This window comes from Zalophus californianus, chromosome 13 (genome assembly GCF_009762305.2).
Source record: "Zalophus californianus isolate mZalCal1 chromosome 13, mZalCal1.pri.v2, whole genome shotgun sequence".
Lineage (NCBI taxonomy): Eukaryota > Metazoa > Chordata > Mammalia > Carnivora > Otariidae > Zalophus > Zalophus californianus.
This window is the reverse complement of record NC_045607.1, coordinates 78,502,763-78,521,659: the sequence shown is the minus strand read 5'-3', so window position 1 is coordinate 78,521,659 and position 18,897 is coordinate 78,502,763. Positions and strand designations below refer to the sequence as shown.

At 44.0% G+C, this 18,897-nt stretch overlaps 2 protein-coding genes across 6 annotated transcripts in view; one reads left to right on the top strand and one right to left on the bottom strand.

Moving 5' to 3' along the window:
• Positions 1-11,551, bottom strand: part of NMRK1 (nicotinamide riboside kinase 1) — a 37,803-nt gene extending 26,252 nt beyond the window's left edge. For 4 of the 5 annotated variants that reach the window (XM_027616848.2, XM_027616849.2, XM_035723812.1 and 1 more), the window contains exons 1-5: positions 11,330-11,550; positions 10,684-10,786; positions 7,871-7,934; positions 2,311-2,401; positions 1,973-2,021 (exon numbers count right to left, since the gene is read on the bottom strand). In XM_027616848.2, the coding sequence (XP_027472649.1) occupies positions 1,973-2,021; positions 2,311-2,401; positions 7,871-7,899 (169 nt within the window). In that variant the 5' untranslated portion in view covers positions 7,900-7,934; positions 10,684-10,786; positions 11,330-11,550. Of the gene's footprint in view, positions 1-1,972; positions 2,022-2,310; positions 2,402-7,870; positions 7,935-10,683; positions 10,787-11,329 lie in introns of all 5 variants that reach the window. The other variant, XM_027616850.2, reaches the window with a different exon arrangement.
• A 247-nt stretch (positions 11,552-11,798) lies between these two features.
• OSTF1 (osteoclast stimulating factor 1) overlaps positions 11,799-18,897 on the top strand; it is a 50,783-nt gene continuing 43,684 nt past the window's right edge. The window contains exon 1 of the mRNA XM_027616713.2: positions 11,799-12,056. Coding sequence (XP_027472514.1) covers positions 12,023-12,056 — 34 coding nt within the window. The 5' untranslated portion in view covers positions 11,799-12,022. The remainder of the gene's footprint in view (positions 12,057-18,897) is intronic.

The following is an 18,897-nucleotide window of genomic DNA, read 5'->3' as shown; positions in this document are numbered from 1 at the left end:
TTCAAATCTGTTATACCCTTATAAGTTTTGTCTGCTTTTTCCATTAGTTATTGAAGAGCTTGTACTAATAATCTCCCACAATAATGACAGATTTGTGTATTTCCCTATTTAGTTTTGTCAGTTTTTGCTTAATGTATTGTGAGGTTGTTATTAGGCGCAAATTTTAGATTATCTTCCTGTTGAATTGACCCATTTATCTCTATCTCTAGTAACATTATCTCTAGGGATACTCTTTGTGTTTACTTTGTCTGATATTAGTAGTTATACCAGATTTTTTCAGTAGGTGTTCACAGGGCAGATCTTTTTCTAGCCTTGTCTACTCTTCTTTGTCCTAATATTTAAATATATCTCTTGTGAGGTGCTTATACTTGGGCCTTTCTTTCTTTTTCTCTTCCTTCCTCCCTTCCTTCCCTTCCTTCCTTAAAAACAACCTGACAATCTTTGGAGTATTTTAGTTCGTTTAACGTAATATAGCTACCATTTTACTCTCATTTTCTATTTTTCTATCATCTTTTGACTTCTTTAAGTTCTCTATTTTTTACTTCTGACTTACTTTATCAACTACATTTTAATGATTCCATCTACTTATAGACTTGATAGCTATACATCTTTAAACTTTTCTTTTGGTGGTTGTAAAGATCTCGGCATTACCTTGATTTACTTTAAATTTGTACACTTACCTAAAAAATTTCAGATTTTTTTCCTTAGATAGATTCCTGGAAGTTGGACACTTGACCTATGGCATGAATATTTTAAGGTGTTTGGGACATATGCTCAATCTCTCTTCCAGAAGGGTTATGTCAATTAATATTCCCATCTAAAAGAGTTCTTGCTTTATTGAGTCATCATTAGATAATTAGATAACTATGCCATGATTAGATAATCATTGCTTTAAAAATCTGTTTACTCGGTGAGAAAAAAAAGTAATTTACAACTCTTTGACTACTTCTGAGGTTGACTTTTTATTGCATATTTATTAATCAAATAACTTTTTGCTTCTATGAATAGCTTATTTATATCCTTGGACATTTTTCAATTGGAATATTAGTGTTTTTCTTATCACTTTACAAGAACTCATTTGAACTAGGAATAACTCTTTGTCAATTGTTGAAAATGATTTTTCCTTGTTTAACGCTTACTTTCTAAGAATCTTCCTCACTAACCGTTAGAGGAGGGGATGGAAAGAAAAAAAATATTCTGGCTGGAGCTCAAGACACAAGAACAGGCAGTGAGTCAAGGATTTTGCTTCTCTTAAAACTATCAAGTGTCTGTAAGAACTGATTACACAACATTTTTCCTCTAAGGTCGTCAAAGTTAAAAATAAAGAACGCAGTTCATGGCTTTTTAAGAGAGCTGTTTCTGTTGCCAGTTTGCATAAGCACTTAGTGATCATCTTGTTCATCATAAAAGTTGATAAGACCATTAAATATAGTTTATTAGCATGATATTCTCTATAAGAAAATGAATTATTTTCTGATGGACTTTATAATCCTTTGGCTTCAGTGTTAGATTGGGCAAGGGAGCAAGGTGAATCCATCTCAAAAATACTAACCTTTATGAGCCATGGAAAGAAGAAACAAGCTGTCCAGTGCACCTTGGTGACTGCGAAGATAAAGCCCAGAGGATGAGCATAGAGTGCTTCAGGCGAGATTGCAGGAAGGGGGTGAGGGAAGTATGCTTAGTTATGTGTGCCCCAGGCAGGGATGAGTGGAGTACCAGCAAACCTACCTTGCTTTAGCTTTAGAAGAAAAATCTATTGTTCCAATGTTTTCAGTCTTAAATATAAAACTGGGGAAAAGGTTTCATTTATTTAAATAGTTGGACATAAAGCAGAAACCTTTACAAAAGTATGTGTAAAGTACAGCGATGTATTTAAGCACATTTTTGAGACTGTCTTCATAAACAAAAAAGGTATTAGGGTTTGAAAAAGAAAATGAACATTAGCGAATGTGTCACAAACTCATCTACTTACCGTCATACTGCAGAAATCCATTTGTATCTGTCTCTATCTCAGACTCTGGCTGGTAAAAAGAACAAAGCACCCATCAAAACTGTGCAGTGCAGAAATAATACAACTATAGAATGAAGAGGTGATAAACTTTTACTAAACGCTTTGGATGAGGAGAGTAAATAAAATCAGAGCCGTACCAATAAGTAATGCCATCTAGTGGATAAGGGACATTACTGCATGGAGCCTACCTTCTACAAAAACTCTACACTCAGCAAAGGCTTTCTGGATGTAATTTCATTAACTTTGCTACTAGAACTTTGTTGTGTTAAATGAATTATCTAAGATGTTTTTATAGATACCTTAAAGAAATCATCCTGAGATATGACACTGCAGTTTGGGAGGTGTTTCTGCAAATTCTTAGCCAGTGTTGTCTTCCCGCCGTTTGTCACACTGAACAGAAAAAGGAAAAGAAAAAAAAATGAGCATACCAAGAAGGGAGGCACATTTAATGTAAAACATTTTATTTATTTTTATTTTTTTATTTTTATTTATTTATTTTTTTAAAGATTTTATTTATTTATTCATGAGAGACAGAGAGAGAGAGAGAGAGAAGCAGAGGGAGAAGCAGGCTCCCAAGGAGCAGGGAGCCCGATGTGGGACTCGATCCCAGGATCCCGGGATCATGACCTGAGCCGAAAGCAGACGCTCAACCATCTGAGCCACTCAGGCGCCCTTTATTTTTTTATTTTTAAAAAAGATTTTGTCAGAGGCAGAGAGTGCGCACGTGCGCACATGCGCACACGCATGCATAAGCAGGGGGAGCCCCAGGCCAGAGGGAGGAGGCAGGGAGCCTGCCACGGGACTCGATCCCAGGACCCTGGGATCATGACCGGAGCTGAAGGCAGACGCTTAACCAACTGAGCCATCCAGGCGTCCCTAAAACATTTTAAAGTGATCTTAGAAAAAAGATATTTAAAACAATATGTAATACCTAAGAAGAAATTATTTCTTTCATAGATATGTTAGTAAGTAAGTAGATCTACTGTAATAGATGAGGAGAAATAAACTGGAAAGGATGGAGGAGAAAGGTCACTAAGTACCCGGCAAGTAAGCTGGGTAATACTAAGTCTTAAAATTCCAGCTACTGTGTGGGAAGCAAAAGAATGTTTCGTCTATACTGAACCATTCCCAGGGCTTGTGTGCAACACTGAGCATATGAGTAGCACGTTTTAGTGCAAGTCCCTATAACTGCACGTGGTCACTGTGATTTTGTTTCAGTGTGCGGTGGCGAAAAATGGAGGACTGGCTTATGACAAGCCACGTACTACGCATTCACATCTCCGCTGTGGTGCTCCCTTTCTCCTTAATCTTGCTCCACTTTGGGCCAAATGGGAGGCCCCCTGAAGCTTATCAAATGGAGTCAGTTACTTGTCCCTCCTGGCTGGCTTGTGACATCGGGGAGAACGGGGATCCCCTGTGTACCTAGTTTTCCAGCGTCTAGCACCACACATAGCACCTGAGAGGTGGTTCTGCAGTCAGTCATTCACTCAGAGCTTTTTTTAACCCAGGGCTGCTACCTCAGAGGGCCTGGGGACACATCTGTGGACTTTGCCAACTTGAATGGGAAAGAAATTACATCTTTATTTTTATTACATTCTAGCAGAATTTTAACTTTTCCTTTCATTATAAGTAAAAAACATCAGTAGTATTAACAGTACCCATGGCTTTGTCACCACTAGAAATCATAGATATTTTCATATCATGGTGCAAGGGGAGCAGATATCTTGGAGCATGATCGATATTCATTATTATTTCAAATTGATGGCAGTTTTTAGACCCACCCCTGGACAGTGTTATTTAATAAGTTAACCATGTATATATCACAAAGCAACAATCTGTTTTTTAAAATAATTTTATAACTATATTTCAACATAACTGGTTTCCTTTATATTCCTGTATTTTATTTTATGCATTTAAAACCATTACTCTAGGGGCGCCTGGGTGGCTCAGTCGGTTAAGCGTCTGCCTTCAGCTCAGGTCATGATCCCAGGCTCCTGGGATCGAGCCCCACATTGGGCTCCCTGCTCAGCGGGAAGCCTGCTTCTCCCTCTCCCACTCCCCCTGCTTGTGTTCCTGCTCTTGCTGTCTCTCTCTGTCAAAGAAATAAATAAAATCTTAAAAAAAATAAAATAAAACCATTACTCTAAATCAAGACTTCATCATACCACTGAATGTTCATGGCACAAAAAAACTTAACTGCACATTTATATGCAGGAACCTGTACTTAATCCCAGATGATACATTGCAATGTATTTATAATCTAGAAAAGAAACTAATATTCATCCATCAAAATTGTTTACTGGCTGTAATTCAGTTATTACCTAAATACCTTATGCCTACAAAGTACAAGGAAGTTGATTCAAAACTTTTTTTCATTTATTTTTTAAAAGATTTTATTTATTTATTTGACAGAGGGAGACAGTGAGAGAAGGAATACAAGCAGGGGGAGTGGGAGAGGGAGAAGCAGGCTTCCCGCTGAGCAGGGAGCCTGATGCGGGGCTCCATCCCAGGACCCTGGGACCGTGACCTGAGCTGAAAGTAGCCACTTAACTGACTGATTCACCCAGGCGCCCCGTAAAGTTTTTTTTTTTTTTAAAGATTTTATTTATTTATTTGAGAGAGAATGAGAGAGAGAGGGAACACATGAGAGGGGGGAGGGTCAGAGGGCGAAGCAGACTCCCCGCTGAGCAGGGAGCCCGATGCGGGACTCGATCCCGGGACTCCAGGATCATGACCTGAGCCGAAGGCAGTCGCCCAACCAACTGAGCCACCAGGCGCCCAAGTTTTTTTCATTTAAACTTAGAATACACAATTGGATAGGATATGGGCGATCTCCTTGAAAAGATGTAAGCGCCTGGGTGACTCAGTCAGTTTAGCTTCTGACTCTTGATTTTGGCTCAGGTCCTGATCTCAGGGTCCTGGGAGCCAGCAGGCATGTCAACTCAGTGGGGAGTTGGCTTCCTCCCTCTCCCTCTCCTTTTGCCCCTCCCCCTGCTCAAGCTCTCTCTCTCTCTCTCTCTTCCCCGCCCCCTCAAATAAATAAATCTTTTTTTTTTTTTTTAAGAAAACACAGGGAAGTGGGTGGGTTATTACCCTTTGTCTTGAGAAAATACTGGTATAAAATTTCTCCCTTTTAACAAGAACGTCTGTAATCCGTACTGAGTTTCCATAGTTCAGACACTGAACTTTGGTTTAAAAGAGAGAGCAAACAGGGCTAACTTTTTGAGCAACCTGGCCAGAAAATGTGTCATTTTCTAGACTTACCTCTTGCAGACGATACAGTCACACCAACCGTCTCACTGACTTAGCTGGAGACAATGAGAAGCAAGCACTCGAGTGTCATAGACTTGGAGGAGAGAGACCAGACAGAAGGTAGTACAGAGCAGGGGGACGGGAGAGGGGTTTAACGAGAATTTAACAAGTCAGAATGGCGCAAGTTCAAGCCTACGATCTATACTTGGAATCCTGCTCAGGACACCTTAAGACTAACTCTTCTCTTTCAGCATGCTCATAAGCACCATGCACCACCAAGCTCGCGACCACCCTCATGTGCCCTCCAACCTCAGGGCAAAGGTTTATCTTTGCATGACAGGTGCATGCTTTATCTTAGGATATGGGGAAGGAAAATGAGTAACTACTTGGGGCCGCTTCCTTCTTTGTTCACAACACCCGGAATAAATGCACAAGTCCTGGTCCGTTTGCTTTTTTATGTGCCAAGAGACAGGCAGGGTGAGTGTATTTGGAATAGGACGGGGGCTTGAGGAGACGTTAAAAAGGCTGTCTGCAGGCACGGAAGAGGCAAATCCATCCTGTAGCAGGTAGATATTAATATTACCATTTTACAGTTGAGGAAACTAAAGATTGAAAGACTATATACTCATAAAACTTGCCCAAGGTAACAACTAGCAAGTAATGAGGACGGGATACAAAGTCTAACTCCAAAGCCCATGGATCTTTTTTTTTTTTTCTCAAAGCCCGTGAAACTTACATATTTTAACATCACAGAATACTGTGAGAATCTGATAAAGATTATATGCCCCTTTCCCAGAAAAATGAACATCTTCACACATGCATTCCATTTTTTAGGAGGATCTTGAATGACCCTGGAATCCTTTGGAACCCCTGCTATTCCTTGACTTCTTAACCGAATGATCACTTCATAGTCTAGGAAGGGGTATGTTTACAAGGAAGATACAACACTGAGTCTGGAGGAAGGAAGAAAGGCAGGAACAGAGGTCACTGTGGCTGAGTGTGGTAGGTGTTTCCCAGAAGCAGCACTAAAATGAAATCCTGGCCCTCGCTGAGGAAGAGTCAGTGAAGAGGGGGCTTTCTTGGGGAAGTGTGGTTAGCACCTCATGCACAGTGGCAAGAAAGTAGGAGGCAGGTTTCTACACTTGGAACATGGAGAAGAAGGGAATGTTATTCCTACATACGCAGAATGAAAGTTGGTTTGGATGCTAGAGTAGACGTGGTAGCTGCCTCCACTCTACCCTTGTTTCTGAGGTCTGGTTTGGACTGACCCCACTGTCAGTTCCAGAGCAGGGCCCAGGACCCGCTGGTATCCCCTTGTACCCAAAAAGCGCAGCCAACTCTAGGATGAATCCAAATGGAGGAAGACACAAAGAAGAGATGGAAAGACATGGAGTGTTTGGTGATACCACTGAGCTCCTGTATCAAACCTTCCCTGCAGCCTACATGGCCCTGAAGCTAGTACATTTCTTTTACTATTTACGGATGGTCTTCATATACCTGGATATTCAGATTTTGTTCTAGATCTGGTAACCCACTGCATATTGTTCACTAGGTGAGAGAATAATTGAACATTTCTCTCTCTTTTTTTTAAAGATTTATTTATTTATTTGAGAGAGCGAGAGAGTACACGAGAGGGGTGAGGGTCAGAGGGAGAAGCAGGCTCCTCGCCGAGCAGGGAGCCCCATGTGGGACTCGATCCCAGGACTCCAGGATCATGTGGGACTCGATCCCAGGACTCCAGGATCATGACCTGAGCCAAAGGCAGCTGCTTAACCAACTGAGCCACCCAGGCGCCCAATAATTAAACATTTCTGAAGAAGATTCAACTGGTGGAGAGGTACCTAGGAAAGGTTAAGAGGGGGAGGCTAGAATTAGGGAATGAGGGCCTGATTTAGGAGGGTGGCAGCGAGTGCAGAAGGGAAAGCATGTCCAAGAGAAGCAATGCAGAGAAAAACAGAACTTTGGTTCTGGTTAGATGAGAGGAAGACGAGGCAGAGTTCTGACACTGGATTCATTCCCTTTTACCTCTGATTACTCGCTATAGTAACATAATACAACAATACAGTGATCTCCCCCAAGTCACAAACCTTTAATTTTAACAGTCTCAAATATTTCATTCATTGGACCAGGCCTAGTGTGAATGTACTCAGAAGAAAGAGGAACACAACAAAGTAGCAAAACAAACAGTCCTTTGGAGCTGTTGTTGGTGTCTTACTCGCATGCATACCTCCGGTACCATGGCGAGGGCGACCCTGTAATTTCGGACACTTTTGAGAGAGAGAGGGGCACCCAGCTCCTAATTACGCCGGGGCAGTCAGGGTAATAAGGATAAAAGGTGTCCGGTGTCAACTCCGGAAAAGACATGGTAAGGCAGGCAGATTTTGCTTACTGACCCACCCTGTTTCTCTGTTTAGAGGAGACTCTCCCATCCCCTGTTGCCATTTATGCAGCTAGCACTCCCTCCCCCGTTTTTTATTTGCCAGTGGCCTGCTCTCTTCCTCAGGACTCAGGAATTCTGACCCCCTCCATCCTCCACCACATCCACAGGAAAACACCCTTTGGCCATCCTCAGTATCTCCACCAGCCGTTTGTAGCAACATTACTCACCCACTGATTCCAATGACAAATGTTTTCATAATTAGCTTTGAAAATCACGTCTTCCTAAAATTTCCTAAAATTAAAAAAACAGAACAAAACAAATCGAATGCTTATCACTGAGATGTCCAGAGAAAGACAAAAAGACAAAAAGACTAAAAGAAAGAGTCCTAAGAGCCAGCTGAGGGGGAAAGATGACCATGATCTCGGGGTCATCTCCTACTCCTGGATTAGCCACACTCAGTAGAAGGGCTTAAGGTACCAGCTTCCCTCTGCGAGACTCCATGGCTAAATCCAACAGGCCAAAGTCTCAGAGAACACACACTCCAGAGTCTCATAACTCTGAAACTCAAAAGAGTTTCAAGATTCAATCACCTGGAGATGATCCACTTATTTCTCCAATGCCAGGGAACCCCACAGAGCTTGCCTCTCTCTCCTACTGAAATGGGGGAGAACATCACTGCCAGCCAGAGGCAAAAGGAAGTTAATTCCCTTTAAGGGTACTATTTCCTCACTCAAAAACCTAAGTCCAGGGTCAGCGTAGACAAACTTTTTCCGAAAACGGCCAGGTAGTAAATATTTGAGGTTTTGTGGGCCCAGAGGCAAACTGAAAGTTATTACGTAGGTACTTATGTAACAAGAGAGAAAACAAAATTTCCACAACGTTCTTGAGGAAAGTCGAAACATTACAATTGAGTACAATTTTGTTGTTGTTGTTGTAATAGAGGTCTACTAATGAGAAGAATGGAATTCTTTTCTTACTGGGATAATACTCCTCTTACTGGATTTCAGAGTTAGTGTTCTCAATCAGAGAAGTGACTGCAAATGTTCAGGCTGAGGGCCAGGTTTTAGCCACAGGCCATTGTTTGCTGACTCCGGATCTGGGGGTGGGGTGGGGGGGGTGGAGGGCAGTTTCACACAGGGCCCCCAGAAGTTCAGTAAAGCAGTCCTATGGATATTCTAATGAGCCATTTTCACCTCTGTATGTGAAAAGGTGAGGCTTGGCTGGAGGGAACCTCAGAATAGTGGTTCCTGAGGGTTGCCTGACCTAAAGCTGCTCTTTATTCCAGACTGCTCTGGTTGGGCGATCAGGGGCCGCTGGGGTGAGTAGCTCCTGAGCTGGAGACCCCCAGAGGCCCTCCCAGTTCCTATCCCTGACCTGAGTCCTAGCAAGTTAATTTCTTTCTTCTTTCCAGCCTGTTAAAAAGCACTTTATTACCAAGAGCAAAGAAAGGATGCTGCACATGTGTTGGCTTAATTGTGAGGCTCTCATGTATAATGGATGCCATTTTTATTGATGTATTAGTAATGGTTGAGCACACTGAATGGCAAGGACTACGGGTCCCCCTGCTCCATGCCACATCTGTGCACACAGGGAGGATATTGTATCAATTACATAGCATGCAAATAACGAGTGTGGTTGTGGCACTGGAAAAAAGACGCTTGAAGAGGTTATTTGGGTGGAAACTAGCAATTCCAAAATGAAGAGTGAGAGAGAGTCAAGAACCTACTTATAAAATTGCTTGGGTTCAGGAGGGAATTCCCAGTCAAATGCAAGTTTTTACCGAAACAGGAATCCTCAGTTCTCTATTAGTTAGCTAACAGAGCTATTACGCAAGACAGTGTTTGGATAAATGTCGGGCACAGTCTATTAGCCCTAAACGGGTGGCAATGTGGTGAGAGGGTTGGGGTGGCAATGTGGTGAGAGGGTTGGGGAATTGAGAGAAGCTGAAGCAAGACAGGTGCTGGGGTGAGGGTGGGCCTAGCAATCCCAAAAGTCATTTATTTCAAAAACCTCGTTGTTTGCACAGGGCAGCACCAGATGAACTCCAAATTCGGGACTGGAATTGTCTACCTCCACACCACTTTGTGCTATTACACCTCCTGTTGCCCTCTTAGAGGACTATTTTAAAACCACACTTAAAAACCTGCAACCAAGAGTTGCCAGACTCCAAATACATGCAGCAGACTCCATGAGGCAGAGACAAGCTTGACCAACTACAAACTCAATCACTGGATGTCTCCAGAGAGACAACCGTTTGGACTTTGTAGTCTCATCAGTCCGGGGCATCTGATGACTTGGAATATATTCCACCACCAAGCTTGTGGGATATTTATGTACTTTATTCTCCCAATAAGTGCCAAGCGTTCCTCAACAGCAGAGTTATTTGCATAGGGGGAAGAGAACTAACTAAATTCGTCAAGGGCAAACCCAAAAATGAACATTTTCTTTTTTTCCCTAAGTGAGATAGGTTGTCGAGTCCTTTTTTCATGACTTGTATGTGCTTATTATATGGATACCACTACTAAACAGGGTACATTTTGGACTCTAAACTAAAATGGTCAGCGGTGGTATGTGCAGAAATCAGATTATAAGGAAGACAGCAGCTTCTCTAATACAAACGGACGAGAGCATGCTAACGAATTGTGCTTTTCAATGCACCTAAAGAGCAGTCTGGTATTTTTACACCAGTGAAATGTTTCAGGACTTCTCACTCATTTGCTTTATTCAACAGATATTCTGATTATCTTCTTCCACACACCAGGGAAGTCCTTTCCTACTATTGTTTAAACGTTGCTCCCTTTTAGTAAACAGAAATCTCCCACGGTTAGAATTTCTGAATACCTCAACCCATGCCCCTTTCCCGTGGAATCACTTTTATCTTTCACTGACCCCTAACAAAAACTTTCAAGCTTCATTTTAGATAGACTCTCATGTAAAGTGTTTTTTCAACGTTTCTTCCCTCAAGCATACAATTGGTCTATAACACGGTGCTATTTCGAACTGAATGCACGCTGCATTTCTTGTTTGCTCCCGCCCTCACCTCGCCTTTGGAGAATCAATCGGCTACGTCAGGGGGTCTGCATTTCGCTGTGAAATGCCAGATAGTCAACGTTTCAGGCTTCGAGGGCAGCAGCTCAGCTCTGCTGTGAAGAGAAAAGCGGCCACAGGCAGTACATAAGCAAGCGAGCGCGGCTGTGCTCGAGCGAAACTTTATGGGCACCGAAATTGGAATTTCTTAGCATTTCCACGTGCCACAAAAATCTTCTGGTATCTTTTCAACCATTTAAAATGGTAAAAGCCGTCCTCAGTTAGCAGGCCGTTCGTTCAATTAACAGGGGGCAGGCGGGTCGTTGAGTTAGTCCACCCTAATACGGGTGGAATAAAAGCTTGCCTCCTCCCGTACGGATCAAGACCTGACCCCAACCCTGGTGACTTCTCTCCACAGCCCGTACCATCTCTTGGAGGGAGTCTCCCATTTTAAGGATCATTACGGGGCGTTAAAAGCACCACGCCGCCCCGTACACACACTCCTTGGCAGGCCATCTATCGGCCCGCTTAGAGTGGTACGAGTCCCCGCAAAGCTTGCAAGACGCAACCCGGTTCAGGCTCCAGCGCAGCCACACATCGGGAGCACCTCCAGGCCTCCGCGAGGCTGCGCAGCGCGGCCGGATCACGCAGGTACTCACCGGGCGCCAGTTCGAGCCCTCCCAAGCAAAGCGGCAGAGGCGCGGGCCGAAAGTGCGCCTGTCGCTGACCCCCGAAGCTCGCTGGCCTAGAGGCTCACAGCCCCTCCCTCCGCGCCCCCACCGGGTCGGAGGCGGCCCAGGTAGAGGACGCCAACCTAGGGATCCGTCCCACCCGGGCGGGACGCGGAGTGGGCCGGGGCGGGGCGAGGCGAGGCGGGGCGGGACTCCGGCGACCGTGGCCCCGCGCGCGCGCCCTCGCGGGGTCCAGCCCTTTCTCGTCGGGGGCGCGCGCGGCCGGGTCCGCCCCGGCGCGAGCCTGCGGCGCCCTTCCTCGGCTCCGGCTGGTTCAGCCGCCGCCGCCGCGCGCGCCGCCGTGCGCGCCGCCCGCGCTCCCGCCGCTCTGAAGCGGCCAGCCCGGGAGCCAATTAGCGCTCGGCGAGACGGCGGCCACTTCCTCGTCGCCCGGCCGCGCGCTCGGGAGGCTCAGGCGGCCGCGCGGCGGGGCGGGGCATGCGCCGAGCCGGTCTGCCTGCGTCCGCTCGTCCGACGGCCAAGGGTGGGCGCAGGTCCTTGAAGACACACCGCTGCGAACCGGACAAAAAGAAACTTTTGGGTCCCCGGAGTGCCGGCTGGCGGGGCGTTCGGTCGGCTTTTCGTGCGTGGTCTTGAGGCTCAGCCGCTCCAGGAAGCGCGATGTCGAAGCCGCCACCCAAACCAGTCAAACCAGGTAAGGGAGGCACTCACAGGGTTCCCCTGGCTGCCTTGGTGCCCTGCGCTTCCTCTGCCACTTGGCAGGGCAGACCACGCACGTACCCGGCCTGGAGCTTCGCTTTCGGGAGCCGACCCGCCGGGATGGGTCGCTTTGTTGGTTCGCTGCAGGGAGGGATCGTTTTGGATAGCAAGAGGATTTCGAGGATTTTTTATTTTAAAGGGGAGTCGCCCTCGATTTTGCAATATTGTCATTCGCTGCAACTTTCTAGTGGATGTGATAGCTACGTCCCATTGAAGCTTGACTGGAAGACAGGGACATTGATCCCCTTAGGGGGGAAAATAGATACATGCTTTGAAATGGTCTTTTGGCCACTTCCTCTTTTTTTTTTCTTTCCCGTGTGTGTCATTGTCAAGTTCGAGTTCTTGACCGGCCAGAGCAAACGGGAAGTGCGCTGTTTGCAGGGTGGGGTGGGTGAGCGAGTCTCCTATGGGACTTTGGAGAGGAGCCGCGTTTGAAATTTCCCTCGGGATCTTGGGAAAAGCATTTGGGAAAATGGTACGCGAGCTCGCGGCGAGAAAAATCTAGGCTGCGGCAGAGTAATCTCGGCTGTTGCTCTTCGGGAGTGTCACTTTATCATTCAGTACAGGTCCTTTGCCCCCGCTTCCCCAGTGATTTTGCCGTGTTAAACTGGATTACTAAATCCCTCAAAGCGCTGTTCTTGGCCGATAGTCTGTTCATTTTTTATTCTATTCTTAGCATATTTTCTGTGATTGGGAGACACGAGAATGTAAAAGGGACTGACGTATTTCAATTCAGTACTATAACAAACTCGTGCATTCATTGGTGAGTAATTACGGGAAACGTAGGAAGTGGAAGATATATGGCTTTGATACACTCTGGGGCGTTTTCTTCCAATCTCCTGTAACAAGTATAGCACGAGCTGAAATGTATCCATTTACGTCAAATTTCCAAGTAACCTTGGTTGCAGGCACTACACCTTTCATGATTATCTAGTTTTCTTTCTTTGCCATCATACAGTGGCGGTTTCAAATCATTTTATATGAAAATTATGTGCATATATATGACAGTCATTCACTGAGGACTTAGATTTTTTTGGTGGGCTGGTTGTGAAGGAAGTTGCCGGGACATTGGTTTTGCTCTGAGCAAAGATGGGGTGTGGCTAGTATTGGGTTCTGTCCTTCTTTATAAGTGGAATCTGATGAAGAGTTTGCATTTTAAGTGCGCGTGTAGGAGGTAGCAGCTTTCTAAATTCCGATGTAAATCAGACCTCAAGCATCCAACAAAACAGAGTTGTTCTTTGCTGGCTAAACAAAGTACTTTATTTTAAAGAATGTCCTGAGAAGTTAGTTATCCAAGAGGTTTTTCATCTCTCGAGACTTTAAGCGATGTCTGTGCTGCAGCTGGAGGGACATTGACTGTGGTGTGCAAGTGTGTACATGAGTACTCGTGTATATACCATTTGGTTGAAGGATCATACTGTTACTAGTTGGGGATACGCTCCCAGAAACCATTTTCGTGGTTGGACACCGCTGCTTTCTCCTGCTCTTCAGCAAATCAGAAAGCAAAGGGTTGAAAATATCTGCCATTTTAGGGACAGCTTTGACTCCACACTGATTTATAAATGAGATCCAAACTCAAGGTCACCATAGAAATCGGTTTGTTAGTTTATGAATTTACAATGAGAAGTATTACTTTCAATCCGACTTGAAACATTGGGTAGCGTGGCTTAATTGAAAACAAAACTGTCCTATTATAGTACTGGTCCACATTTACTGTGCGCTGGGCACTGATGTAATCACTTTACACGTGTTAACTCATTTGCTCCTCACAAGAACCCTGTGAAGTCAGTACCATTATTGTTCCCATTGCACAGGCTGGGAAATTGAGGCAAGGCACAGAAAGGTAGGGAGGAGCAGGTAGGAGTAGCACCCAGGTAGTCTGATTTAAGGATCTGCGTTCCTACTCATAATGTTGTTCTGCCTTACATCACCGTGCACCATTCACATGCGTGGTCTTGTGTATTTTAGAGCTGGGGGGTGGAAGTGGAAAGGTAAGTGCCTCTTGTCTGCAGTCAGATCTTCCCGTCACAGATGCACATAAAGGTCACCCCCTGGTTGGTAGCAGTGAGGGGAGTGAGCTTTACTTTCTTGTCCTGCAGGCAGGATTCCTGGGTGAAAAATGTCTGAAGCAGCTTGGAATTGGGGGTAAGGGGTGGTGTTTAATTTTTGGTTTCTTGGTTTGTTTATACCGGGCCTCATCCCAGATGACAGTTAAGGAAGGAAGGAAGGAAAGGGAAGGAAGGGAAAGAGCCGTAAAGAGGGAGGGAAGAATAAGAGGAACCCAGAGGAAAGGACACACGTGTCCTAAGGTCCGCCAAAGTTTCTAAAGGGTGGCTATAGATTTGGGTCTCGGCTTCCAGCATAAAGGTAAAAAAGATCAATTATAAGATTCCTACTCTTCCTAAAAATAAAATGTGTTACTTTCTCAGAGAAGAGTTATTTTAACGGCCCTGAGATCTGAAATAAACTTCCCATGGGTTCTCTCACAGTGTTGGAGTGGACTGCACATCTCTGTAAGAGACACAAGAGGGACATTATAGTGGTGTCCCTATAGCTTCTTGCAGAGCAAGACCCCGGCAAAACAGCATGGTTCAATTCCATGGGAGTGCTGAAGGGAGGGGAGCTAGGTGAGGGAGGACAAAGGACTTAATGAAAAATTTGAGTAGCAAGGGACATTAAGCTATAATGTGGGTAGTGTGTCTATTGGGATGATTGGCATATATCCCATAAAAAGACTGTTCGCTTTTGCACCTTCCTGAGGTTATATCAGACTTTGGGTTTGTAGCCACATCCAAAAATCATTTGCTAAACGTTTCTTAATATATGCAGCTAATATTTTAGGCCTTGTAGTCGACATTGGGGTTCCCAGGCACAATAAAATAAGGTCTCATCCATGAAAGTATCGCGTCTGATGGGGGAGATTTAGGTATCTATAGATAATATCTTAAATTGACCCGTATCTGTAGTTGGTTGCTGATCTTACCCATTTTGTTAGGAAAAACCTCGTAATTAAAAATAAAAGTAATATATTTTCCTTCTTTCTTCCTTTCTTCTCCAAACCTCGTAGTATATTTTTTATTAGAGGAAATTTAGAAAATACATACAGAAAAAATATATAAAAATATAAATATCATCCCTACCTAGCTACTGATAATCACTGTTTTCTCTCAGGTGTTATTTTTCTTCGTCAAATCCATTTCATTCAAAAAAAAATACAAACAGTTATCCTCAGACTGGTGTCTCAGTTTCAATTTTAAGTGTTTTGCTGTTGATTGGCTTTTTCCTACTGTTGCCTACGCTCTGCTTGAAAAATCACTTGTCACATTTTGACCTTTCCTTGCTTACTGATGTCTTTTTATAGGGTCACTTTTGGCCACGCTAGGTCTGTCATTGAAACTCCCCTCTCATTGTTAGATGTGCCACCAAGGTGCTCAGTCTGCTAAAAAGTGTCATGTTTCATGGTCTTCAGCTCATTCTTCATGGGACCCTCCTACTTCTTTGGGACCGATGCGGCCTCTCTGGTTCTTGTCAGCCACCCTCCCAAGCCTTGCAGTTCAATTACGGTGAACTTGCCGAGCTTGTCAGAGTGTAGATGACACCTTGTGTTCTCACAAAAACTTTTTTTAGGAGGAGACTTTATTCTGAGACTTTATTCTGTGAAGATGGGCCAAAGGATATTGAGTGAGATTTGGACTAGAATCATCTCATTCTAAGCCGGTTTGATAACCCTCCACTGTAGTTGGAAGCCTGATGTGGCTTATTGATTTTGGTGGTGGAAGTAAAGCAGCATAAATATTTTATATGTCTTAGGAAAATAAATTCATGGGACTTTGAAGAAGTAAATGTCAGTATTTTGGGTTCTTTTGTATTTACAGTAAAAACATCATAAACTTCAAAGATGTCACCCATATGCTGCTTATATAACATTGTCGAGAGGAAAAAAGGGTTCATCTAAAATTATCTGAGCTTTTATGTATTTTTTTCCCTCTGAATAAATGAATTAGTCAAAGGTGAGACTATGGGGTTGGCTGGAAATATGCATATGGATAGTGTCCTTCATAAACTTCATGCTCCATTTATTCCTGGTGGCAGAATAAAGTTTGGGAAGCATTTTGAAAATTCCAGAATGATGAAGATGATGATGATTATAATAGTAATAATTAACATTTATTTGGCTGTGTCAGGTACTGTGTGAAGCACTTTATATTCTCCATCTCATTTAATTACTCTAACTTCCTTATGAGGTGGGTCCTAATATCCCCATTTTATGGGTGAAGTAAGCCATAGTGAGGTTAAGTAAACCACTTAAGGTCTCAGAGCTAGGAAGTGGTTGGTTTGACCTGGGAAGGGAACACAAGCTTTAAGTGGAAGTTACGCTTTTTGGGCGGAGAAATCAATGAAGATTCCATTAGATTGGACTGGCTTTTGTTGGGCAGTCACCTTTATTAATGCAGTTGTATTATTTGTAGTTGAGTTGTATAACTCCCCTCTTTCAATGCATCTGTTTTAGACTATTAGACACTTTTTGAGAGTAGAATAACCTTTTGTTTTCTTGTAACTTTGCGGCAACTAAACTTTTTATTCTTGGCAAATAAATACAGAGTCTTGCTACATAACAAAATCTTTGTCTGGAAGAAGGTGGGGTAGGCCATGGTTGGGTACATCTTATAGCTTCACTATAAAACAGCATAGGCTGGAGGCAGTATCCATCAGTACTAGTTCTAGAAATAGTGGGGTCCCCTCCCTCTTGTGTTTCGACATCCACACAGCTTGACTCCAGTGTGACTAGTGCCGTGAGCTTTTCTGACACACCTGTGTGAGGGAGGGGAAAAAAAAAACCTTTCCTCTACCCTCTTATGTTCTATATCTGGGTCCTGCAAATTAAGCTGACACAAAATCAGATTAACAGGAAGAAAAGGCATACAAATTTAATTGATGTTTTCAGGTTTACCTGCACAGGGGCTATGCAGAAAAGAGGTGAAGATCCAAAGAAGGGGTAGATTTGGAACCTTAAGGGTCATTTTAACAAAGGGTGATACATTGTGGAGAAGTGATTAGACAAAGGAAAGAGAGGTTTTGTTTTCTAGGGGCAGTAAATTGTGGGAAGGTAAATATATGGGGAAACTAGTCGAAGATAAGGGTTATTTTAGTAAGGTTTCTTTATGCAGACACATTTGGGTGGCATCTCTATCTGAAGTTAAGAGTTGTTCTCTTTCTTGTATGGGAGCAGAACTCCTTCACAAGGGGAATTTATGCCCTACTTTTAGGCAAGTGGGGGGAGGGCAGAGAGTTCTTCTGTGTCTGCTTTTTCTCAGTTGCCTTCAGCTCAAAATAATTCTTACACCATGTAGCATACTGTGGGGTGGCATATTCTGATCCCCTTTACCTCATGTCCAGTGAAAACCGTTGCCAAAGTTGTACTCAATTACTTAATGCTCAGGGGAAGACAGAATCCATGAGAGAGAGAGAGAGGGACAGAGGGAGGGAAGGAGAGAGATGGAGAAATAAACTTTCAGTGGGCTGCTGAGAGCCGACACATTAAGGTTTTCTGTCAGTTTGTCAATACTTCAAAAAAGCTGGGTGCCTGGGTGGGTTCAGTTGGTTAAGCGTCTGCCTTTGGCTCAGGTTATGATCTCGGGGGTCCTGGGATCGGTTTTGGGATTGGGCTCCTTGCTCAGAGGGGAGTCTGCTTCTCCCTCTGCCCCTCCCCCCTGCTTCAGCTCTCTCCCTCTTTCTCTCTCTCTCCCCAAAGTAAATAAAGTCTTAAAAAAAAACTTCAAAAAAGCTGCAAAAAATAATCACGTATATTGAAGGAGTTTGGGGGAAAATTACAGATAACAGTACTGAGAGAGCTCCCCCTATTCTTTTGAATAGGTGTGATAGTCCTTTGTATCTATTAATTCAAACCCACATTAATGCACATTTAGATTATTTCCATATTGAGATAGTTACAACAGCCTTGTTGCTTGCTTGGGTGGGAGTAAATTCACAAGAGAAAGTCCTGGTAGTGGGATTGTTATATCAGAGGGTACGTGCATTGTCGTTTTCATAGACATTTCCAAAATGCTCTCCAAAAAGGGTTTTACAGTTGGCCTTCCTACCAAAAAATGTTTGAGCGTGCCTTAAACAGAAACTTCGTAGTGCATGTGATAGCAGATAGGAATCAAAAGGCTGGGCAGTCCAAGCAGGCAGTTTGAGGAAGCTGGGAGGGTGTCACCTAAGAGGGGGAATTTAAACAGAATCTGGAATGCTGTGTCAGTTTGGTAGGCAATGGGGGGGGGAGGGGGGGCTGTCATTTAACTCGGGCAAAATGAGGTCACTTGGGGCAAAATGAGATAACTTGATGTCCTCTTATCTTCATTTGCCTCAGAGAAGCCAGGGAAACGTGGTGGGCACACATGGAAGCTGTGACCTGGAGAAATTTCTTCCGAATTAAAGAGAAGGCCATTTGCCTAGCGTAATAGCTTGTGGAAAACCGTACTTTGCACACAGAAAGTGAGACTTTGAGTGCCGGCATGTCGGTCCTCTGTGTTCGCATCTGCGTACCCGTTTGTCAGGACGTTAACAATGACTGTGGTCTTGGGGGCAGCCGTGTGTTAAAGAGGGTCACAGCTTAAAGTCACTTCAGTCACTGGTGGGACTGCTGTAGCCACTTCCTCTTAATGGATTCTCGCTTGTCATTTCCCACTTTATGTTTGGGCATCTGTAGAATTTTTAGAAGGTCACAAAGGCAAATTCCTCATCTTGCTCTTGGGGTAGGAGTCGGGGGGGGGGGA